The sequence below is a fragment of the Myotis lucifugus genome, unplaced genomic scaffold, assembly GCF_000147115.1.
Source record: "Myotis lucifugus unplaced genomic scaffold, Myoluc2.0 scaffold_41, whole genome shotgun sequence".
Classification (NCBI taxonomy): Eukaryota; Metazoa; Chordata; class Mammalia; order Chiroptera; family Vespertilionidae; genus Myotis; species Myotis lucifugus.
This window is the reverse complement of record NW_005871089.1, coordinates 3162174-3172253: the sequence shown is the minus strand read 5'-3', so window position 1 is coordinate 3172253 and position 10080 is coordinate 3162174. Positions and strand designations below refer to the sequence as shown.

The 10080-nt window shown below is 41.9% G+C and overlaps 1 protein-coding gene across 2 annotated transcripts in view; it reads left to right on the top strand.

Annotated features, from left to right (window-relative positions):
* The first annotated feature begins 222 nt into the window (after positions 1-222).
* HEXA (hexosaminidase subunit alpha) overlaps positions 223-10080 on the top strand; it is a 29356-nt gene continuing 19498 nt past the window's right edge. Inside the window, exon 1 of one of the 2 annotated variants that reach the window (XR_002828986.1) lies at positions 223-513. Coding sequence is in view for 1 of the 2 variants with exons in the window: in XM_006087834.2 (XP_006087896.1) it covers positions 261-513 (253 nt within the window). In the remaining variant the exon portion in view is untranslated. The remainder of the gene's footprint in view (positions 514-10080) is intronic. The other variant, XM_006087834.2, reaches the window with a different exon arrangement.

The following is a 10080-nucleotide window of genomic DNA, read 5'->3' as shown; positions in this document are numbered from 1 at the left end:
GCATCGGCGGTGAACACCAGCGAATGCGCCACCAGGCCCTCGAGCAGCCGGCACCAGGCCATCGCCGATGCCCATCACCCTCGGCTGCCCAAGTCGCTGGAGGCCCGGGGTCGCCAGGAGAAGGGGCAGGGTTGTGTTCCGGAATCGCGGGTGAAGAGCCGCACCCGGTCACGTGACATGCCGGTTGTCACGCGGGCGCCGCTCACCTGACCGGGCAGTCACGTGGTCCGGCCCGCTGGGACCGAGGAGACTGGCGGGCCATGGCAGGCTCCAGGCTCTGGCTCTCGCTGCTGCTGGCGGCAGCGTTCGCTGGGCCCGCCACGGCCCTGTGGCCTTGGCCCCAATACATCCAGACCTCCGACTGGCACTACACCATCTCCCCGCACAGCTTCCAATTCAAGTACCACGTCAGATCGGCCGCGCAGTCGGGCTGCTCCGTCCTCGACGAGGCTTTCCAGCGCTACCGTAACCTGCTCTTCGGTTCCGAGTCTTGGCAACGTGTTGCCCTCACAGGTGAGCCGGCCCTGCCCGCCCTGGTTCTGGGCTCTGAGGCTGCCTGCCTTGGGACAACGCCCCAGAGACTTCCTGAGACGCCCTTCGGCTTTTGCCCTACCCTGTAGTCTCCACTTTCTCCTGCCCTGTCCCTCGGGCTGTCCCAGCCTCCCCAAGGTTTAGTCCACTAATGCCATTCACTTCACTGAACTCCTGCCCTCGGACTGTATTTCACCCAAAATGCCTGCTATAGGACTACAGTTACTGTGCCAATGGACATCTAAGGAGATCCCTCTTACGGTGTTCAAGGGTCACAGGGTCCTAGTGAAGCTGTGGCCAGGGCTGGGTAGAGACCAGAGCTGACATCCAAAATTCGTATAACAAAACGTGAGAAATGTATTGATCTACGCAAAATTACATGGCAGTGTCTGACACATAGCATGTTCAGGAAATGTTTAAACCGTGAGAGAAATCATAGAACACTTCCGTAAGAAAATGAGTTTTGAGCAACCACCTATAGTGAGGTGGTGAATATAATGGCCTGGACTGAAAGGAGGGTATTCCAGGAAGGGTACAGGGCTTGAGCAGTCACAGAGGGTTATGATTGATCTCAAAAGTGCTGGGCTGGTATGTGTGATGAGGGTGGGGGCTGGGGAGTGGTGAGGAATGAGGTTCGGGAATGGAATAAAGTGGGATTAAATGAAAAGTCAGGAGTGCTTTGGATATTGGTTTTATCTAAATTAGCAGGGGTTAGCAATTTTCTTTAAGGCAGCTGCTGAAAATTGTGTTTGAAGATTATTATTTTAAAGCAAATTAATGAGTGCAGTCAGCAACACAAAAGAATCAAATTCTATTTTATGGATGTAAAATTTAGAGTTTTGAAAATCTGGAATCTAGTTCTCTGGTTGTGACGTGTAGGTGTTATGAGTGGAAACCATATTTATGGTTGGGCCATATGGTAACATCATTTTGAGTGATATTTCAACTGTGCTTAAATTACTTTCACAAAAATTCTCATTTGATATAGAATTAAAAGCATGTAATTAAACAGATGGCAGTTAGAGAATGACAGAGAGTCTTGGCATCAAGGTGAAATGCGTTAGGCTGGGAGGATAAAAGGCCTGCTATTGTTGTGTGGTATATCACATATTTCTCTTAGTCCTTTGTGACAAATATTAGAATGCCTTACTCAGGATTGGCACTCAAAATATGTTTAGTTTTATATAGAACAGTTAGGGCCTGGCTTTGTGCCTATCCTAGTGGTGGGCACTATGGATGTTATAAGAAAAGTAGAAGACCTAGGTTCAAGTTTTACAGTCCAAGTGGGGAAATATGAAGCAAAAGGACACAGTGTATTATAAAATGCTCAAAAGGTAGGTAATTAGGATGTTTACTACTATTGTATAAATTAGGATAATTCCTGTACTTCTAAATTAAGCCTTTACCTCCATTACAGTAGAGCTACAGTTTAATCAAGAAAATACAAACCATGGTTATGTGACAGTAAGGTGCTGTAAATTCCTAATGAAATAGATTTGGAGACAGATAAGAAATTAAATAAAGTGTTTATTTCATTTTATTACCTTTTTGTGAATGAATTTACTCTACTAGTTGAGGAGTTCTTATCCATTGAAAGATAATAAAAACTGGTTTGGATGAACATTACCAAAGACATATGAGTAACTTCTTTCTCTGTTGTCCTTCCCATGGAGCCTTCCCTTTGAAACAGTTTTCTGGTGAGGCTTTCAGAAGACTTGAGCTATAATCCTATTTCTGGGGAGGGGGTAGGAAGAGATGAATTTATGGAGAGGAAAGTACCATCAACAAGGCCCAAACCAGGGTATATTTCTCCTGGGGGCTGATTTTAGTAAAGAAAACAACATATGCAAGTTAGATCTTAGCTAACTGCTTTTCATCCCGTTCCTCCAAATAACTTCCTTGTAGTTGTAGACCAGTGTTTTTCTTAATGTAGCACAACTTCTGGTTTTGATCTGAACCTCGAATTCAGTGAGATTCATACTTCCCTTTTCTGAAAACAAGTCTAGTACTGAGTTTCCATTCTATTCTGAATTCACCTTCAAGGGTTAGCCATAGCTCTCCAGCTGCTAAGTGATCTATGGAGATGTTTAGGATTTGCTACCTGTCATTGAGAGGTGTTTCTGTCAACTGGAGAGTGTGTGCTACATATTGTTAAACCTGTTAAATGGAATTATTTTAGGCTCTAGATATCTAGTTCTCTGTTTTTGGTTATTAAGCCACATTCTGTTTGCAAATCAAAGATCTGATCATTTGGGATGGCACCCATCTAATGTTGCCCAAATACTTTTTTGGGTGATTAATGGAACTGATAAAGCCCTAATTTTTTAGGTTAAGTGGCTAAATCTGATTATGTCATTTGCCTGCTATCTTCTTTGCTTTCCCTGAAACTAGTTGATTGAAGCCATAGTATTTAATGGCTGGAGAGAAAGAATAATGCTGATTGGTTTTCTCCACTCTAATTGGACTAGTGGCTGTGTATTTTAACCTTTCCCATAACAAGGACAAGACCAAGTTAATTATCATTAACTTGATTTCCACTGAGTTTCTTCTTTTAAAAGCAAAAGAGGAAGAAAGCAACATAGAATTCTGTAGTAGAATTATTTTTCTTGTGAAGGAGAATAGAGGGACACATAAGGAGGAGAAATAATAAGATTTGGAAAGGGGATAGGTAGAAGGATCTAGTTTTTAGGAGCAAAATAATTGTTGTGCCTCAGTCAGCCTCTCCTCTCTGGTTTTTTCTTTACTACTAATTTGTAACGTTTTTTAGATAATCTGGATAGTACTGAGCCCAAGGAGCTCTGCTTGATCAAGGTGTGTGTGGTAGTCTGGGCCTGGTTAATGAAAAATTCAAGTCTTATTTCCTTGAGCCATTGTTCATCCCCCTGCCTTGTATTTTCTGCTTGAAGACTGTATACAGTGGAGCACTTGGTCTGGAGCATGATTTATTCAGGAATCAGCCAGAGAATGTTTACTAGTCACATATTTAACTACTAGCGGCCCGATGCACAAAATTCGTGCACGGGTAGGGTTCCTAGGCCTGGCTGGCAATCAGGGCTGATCTGTGGGGCAACTGGCAGGGCGATTGGGGGACCCCCACTGGCACCCGCCTTGGCTGGCCTGGGGCCTGCGGGCTGGGGGCAGCTTCTGTGTTGAGCATCTGCCCCTTGGTGGTCAGTGCGCATCATAACGACTGGTCATTCCACCAGTTGTTCCGCAGTTCGGTTGATTTGCATAGGCTTTTATTATATAGGATGTGCCCTGGGGCAGCCTGCTTAATTTCCAAGTAGCTACTGCTGCTTTTAAAATAATCTGCCTATATTCCAAACATTTCTGAAGATAACAAGGAGATAGTGATGAATGTCTTTACATGTAAGTAGAAGGAAGAATTCAGTGATTTTTTTAAAAAACACAAAAATAAAAAGTCAGTCTAGTGGTGTCCCTCCTGCTCTTCTTTCACCCACTTCCTCACCACCAAACGAGTGAAGCAGGGCATTGTAGAGTTTTGCCTGTTGGTACCTTCTTTTTTTGGTTTGTTTTTGTTTCTAATAGCAGGTTTAGGCTTTTTTTTTTTTTTTTTTCTTATAGCTATACAGCCTCTTTCTGGGGCTCGTTGTCAATATATTAGCCTGTTAAAGGCATAAAACTAATCCTTTTCCTGTTGATTATACAGAAGGAAAGTTTTATTGCCTAACCAATTCTTCTTTTAGAAATGAAGAAGGTCACTGTTATGTTTCTGCGTTTTTGTAAATTTCCCCTGCTGGCCCTGGAAATAAGTGATAAGAGTAGAGTCAGTGTGCACCATCAAGAGGTTTAACCAGTTGGATTAAGTAGGACCTTTCTCCCACTTTGTGGGGGCACTGACAGCAAGGTCAGCTGAAGAGAGGAGGTTGTGTCTGTAGACGTGAGAGAGGTTTTTGTGGAATGGTTTTCTGTGATCTGCCTCAAGGTTTATGGTCTGTAGTTCATTGTCATAGAGAAACGGATTTGCTTCTCTTCTCTATTCCTGGTTCTAGCTAATAAGAACTTCTCTCTTTCATTTCCTTTGCTTCTGTTTTAAGCTTCTGTTATTGCTTAACCAGCGGTCGCCAACCTTTTGGACCTCACGGACCACCAATGGTCTGTGGACCACCGGTTGGCGACCACTGGAAGCTTCCTGAAATGCACTCAATCCTGATCTCCAGCCAATGGTGGTGTGCTATCATTGTGGCCACATTTGAGGTTAGTTGGGGTTTGGCTATAGTGTAGAGCTCTTTGCTTTGGACATGTGTGCTCAGGTGTAGAAATTTGGGCATTTGCCAGCTCAGGTGTCAGTAAGCAGCCTCCTCTTTTGTAAAGCTTTGGAATGGGAACAAGGGAAATGGCTTACCAGGTACACTGGATGAAAAGTTTTTAATTCTGTCCTGTTTGACTTTGTCCTGATGGTGACTAGTACTGGGATCCCACATTAGTAGCTTTGATCTTTTGACTGGGGCCACAGTCCTAGTTTGAGGCAGATTCAGAGTTTCAAGCTTATGTTCCTCTTATATGTTGAGTGTCAGCCTGTTTGTTATACAAGGTGGCATCACACAGTCATGGAGCCTTCAGGCTTCTGAAAGAAGTTCATGAAATGCCCTTGGGGAAGTTGCTGCTAATGGTATGGTTATCCCACAAGGCCCCCAGCCCCTGACCTATGGGGAAAATGGAAGTAGAAAATGGAAAGAAACTAGCATTTATTGAATGTTTGGCACTTGCTGTATACTATGCCCTTGATCTTCCTAACAATTCTGTGAGGTTGGTATTATCTCCATCCTTCAGAACTGAGCCTCACAGAGGCTGAATGACATATCCAGGGTTACAGCTGGCAGGAGTAGAGCAAAAATTCCAGTCAGGCCTGTCTGTCTGCAGATATTGTGCTCTTTTTACTGTACAATCGTGGGGTAATCGACTCGTAAGTGTCTTCATCAAGTATTGTACCAAATAGCGATTTGAATCACACTCTAGTGTTAATTACTTCTAACATCTAATTATTTAATCGATAGCACTCAGGCTATGAATATTTTGATACCTGGCCCATCATTATCAATATTCCAGTAGTATTTCTGGCTGACTTCTTTCCTTCCATCCATCTTAGTACCAGTAGGATTTTAAGCAACTATAGTTTGTCAGTAGCTCTGGTCCAAAGAATATTAATTGAACTGCCCCCATCCTTAAAGAATTTACAGTCTCTGGAAGTGGGAATTCAGACACACAAAGAAGTGTGATTTTTGCTGATAATTGAGGTACAATGTGCTTTGGGAGCACCTGACCCAAGTGTGTGTGTGCATTTCTAGGTACATTTTGAGAGGCTTCCATAAAGAGCTGTCTAATCAGATCTGAAAGTAGGAGTTGGTGGAGGTGGACGTAGTAATCCACATAAAAAGAACTGCATGTGGGAAAAGCCTTCAGGAAAGAAGCTTTCATGCCATATTCAAGGAACTTGAGGTCAGTATGGTTGAAGCACACAGTTCCAAGGTGAGCCAGCAGTTTCTGAAGCTAGAGAAGTAGACCCAAATCATCTGAGAAACACTCCAGATTTATGATGTAGCAATTTGAATGTCTTCTGTTGCCATTGACAAAGATGGAAAACAGCAGGAGAGGAAGGGAAGGGAGGAAGGATGGAATGAAAAGAGACAGATACTGATTAAGAGGCTAGAAGTGGGGTGAGAATAATAAAAAGTAAGTTTGATTTTGGACCTGTTAAGTGTGAGGTGTCTAGTTTCTAGCAAACAGCTGCATGGTACTGAAGCTTGAGAGAATGAGTTGGAGCACTTCCAGGGGACAAGAATTTCCAAAAGGTGACCATGTGGGGGTGGGGGTGAGGAGGAAAAAGGTGTTGGATAACTGCTAAGCCAGAATGTGGGTTAGTTCTTCCTCTTGAGTATTAAAATCATCTGGGATAATAGCAAGCTTTAGGATCTTGGGTAAATAAAGAAGTAACCAGGAAGTTGCAGACTGTTGTGACAAGGAGAGGCTCAAGATTTTACAGCTGGATGGCATGAGCCACAGAAGAGCATTTTTGTGTGATTTGTTTTTTTAATGTATTATTGATTTCAGAGAGGAAGGGAGAGGGAGATATAGGCACATTAATCATGAGAGCGAATCATTGACGGCTGCCTCCTGCACGCCCTCTACTGGGGATTGAACCCACAACCCAGGCATATGCCCGTACCCGAAATTGAACCATCACCTCCTGGTTCATAGGATGATGCTTAACTATTGAGCCACACGTCAGGCGCGTTTTTATTTTGTTTTATTTTGTTTTCACTTGATGCTGAAAGGCCTGACAGCAACCCCAGATCCCAACCCGAGGATTGAGAAGGAGCTGCCTCAGAATGAGTTGTAGGAGAGGTAGCATTCCTAGGAGAGCCAACTTCTGTTAAGGAGGAAGTAGAAAAGACTAATAATTTGATAGTTAAATAACCATGGAACAAGATTCTAGAAGGTTTGTGGGAGTGGGTGACATGTAGTGCAGGTGGTTTGTGGAGGAGAGCAAACACTTACAGGAATGGGAGTGTGGGTCCAAAAATGAGCAGAGGCAATTATATATTGGGCAGAGTGACAAAAGGTGATAGAAATATGACATGGTAGATTTCGCTGCCTGTAAGATTGCCAAGAAAATAAGTTCCAGAAATAAGTAAGAGTTTATATATACATGAGAACTTAATATGTGATAAAGGGTGAATTTCTAGTTAAAAGTGAAAAGACAGATTAGTCAATAAATGGGTAGGGATGGCTTATTATCCATTTAGAAAAAAATTAAATCTTTACCTCATATCAATCACAAAAGGAAATTCCAGGTGGGTTAAAGATCTAAAGATAAAAGGTATGCCATAAAAATATTAGAAGGAAATAAAGGAGACTATTCATATACTCCTAGGGGTAGAGGAGGACTTGCTAAGCCAGCAAATAAAGGAAACCATAAAGGAAGAAATGAACAGATTTCACTGCATAAAAGTAAAGCAAAATAACCCATAAGATTAAAAAATAAAAGTCATGCCCTGGCCGGTGTGGCTCAGTGATAGAGTGTTGGCCGTTGCACAGAAGGATCCCGGGTTTGATTACCTGGGTTGTGGGTTTGTCCTCAGCGCTGGTTAGGGCACGGGCGGGAGGCAACCAATCTATGTGTCTCTCTCACATTGATGTTTCTCTCTGTCTGTCTTTCCTCTTCCCTCTCTCCCTCCTTTCCATTCTCTTTGAAAACCAATGGAAAAACATCCTCAGGTGAAAATGAACATGAATGAATGAATGATAGAATAAAAGTCAAAATAGAGTGAATATTTACAACCTTAGAAGACAAGTTTAAAATCTAGAAAGACGTTTACAAATCAATAAAAGGAAATTAACCAAAAAAAGTACAAAGAATACAGCCAGTAAATACAAAGCAGTGCTCAAATTTATTCATTATTAAAGAAATACAAATTTTAAAATGATATATTTACCAGGCTGGCACTAATGAAAAAGCATTGAGACAGTCTAGTTTTGGAAGGATTTGAAGAGATGGGCCCACATATGTTGGTTCAGATATAAATCAGTGCAATAATTTTAGAAGAGTAATTGGGCAGTATCGAAACAAAAATCTTTCATATCTTTGGCTTAACATTTTCACCTCTAGGAATTTTCCTACAGAAATCTCTCACAAACACTTTTTAAAAAGGATACACACAACTATTTATTAGATATTGTTTATAATGTCAAAAACTTCAAAGTATGTCCAGATGTCAACAAAGAGGAGAGAAGTTAGGACTTTAAAGTATATCTCAAAAATGGGATTCTATTCAGCATCTACAAGTGATGTAGATTTATATATGTTGATATTAAAAGATTTGCAGATCATTTTGGTAAGTGGAAAAAAGTTACTAATATGTATTAGGCTCTCTTTTTGTTTTAAAAATTAATAATCTATGTCTTTTCAAAAATTGAAAACACTGTGCAATATGTTAACCAGGTTATCTCTTGGAGTGTATAATTATAGGGAGATGTTTTCAATGTGGTCATAGGGGAAGAGGAGGAGAATACATCAAGTTTTAAAAGTAGAGGGGAAAAGAAAACTTTTAACTACAACTTTTACAAAAGAAGACGGAAGGCAGAGCATCCAGGATTCATCTGTGGTCTGGACCAGTTGCACTTCTGAGTAGGAATTAGACGTCTCTGGAGGATGCACCATGGTCCAGACTGAATTCAGCAGCACTATGGAGGGGCTCCAGGCTCAGGCAGCTGGCTTCTCAGACTCCTGCTTTACTGGGATAAGAAGTTTGACAGCGGTGGCCTTGCCTCTTTCCCTACCCACACTAGTGTACTTTTGCACTAACTGCTTCCCAGGCTTTGGAGTACCTCATCTCCTCTTGATGGCCTGGCAAACACCAACTCGGGGTTCAAGGTTCCTGGACAGAGGTTCCCTCCAAGGTTAAGCCTGCTTCCCTTTTTGGAGATAGCTATAATATCTACTGTAGTCCTTATCGCGCTGTTTTGTAACTGTTGTTTGTATTTGTCTCTCCCACTAGACTGTGAGCTCCTCAAGGGCAGGGACCAGGGCTTGTTTTTCTTTTTAACTGCCCCAGCACCTAGCATAGTTCCTGATGCACAGTAAGTGCTCAATATATTTTGGTTGGAATGAAAAAATGAGTGGGAAATGCATTATTTCAAGGGTTTTTATTAGGTTGAGTATCCGGAAAGGAAGCCTGGATGTTATGTATATAAAGGGGTTAGAGGGAGGGGAACAAAGTGGACATGGAGAACCAGTAACATTGGCACCAGCCTAGGCAAGTACAAGGACATATAGGGCTGGGTAGACCTGAAAGAGTGGGAAGTGCCAAAGGCTGGGTTGACTTTCCTAGTTTCCGCTCCAGAAACCAAACCAAATGCCAGTTTGTAACCAAAATGAATGTGTTTTCTCCATGCTGCTAAGATTCTGTGAATTAAACACATTGATATGATAGAAATGTTTTGATTGAGGGAGGAGAAGGGCTGGTGGAAGGAGAGGCTATTGTGCATTGAGGTAAAGACAGAGTTTCCAGATACCCTAATGTAGCAATGAGTTGTTCTGTCCAGAAAAGTGAAAAGTCATGAATCTTTAGATTTATGGACCCCTTTTCAGAGCAGTGTCTAAAAAGGTACTTTCTGTATGCCCGTATATCTTCTTACCATCTCCACCCCAGTCCCAAAAATACTAGGTTTGGGTGTATAAAAGTAATCTCTACATTAACTGTTTGTCATTTATACATGATTATCATGTAACATAATCATTATGCATAGATAACATTAAGTATGCATTTTTATTTTTATTTTATTTATTTATTTTTTGAATCGTATATCAATGTTTATTCCAATAATGCCAGCAGTGTGGGAGAGCAGCAGGTCATCCATAAAAATCTGCTCTGTAGCCCACCAAAAACCAACTGCTTATATAGGGTAGGACAAGGATTACATGGGGAAGTAGGGATTACAGGCATGGGGAAGTAGGCTATGCAGGTTGGGGTGGGACTCCATTATTTGGGCAAGAAGATAGTTAATCTTTCCATGATAATAGGCAGT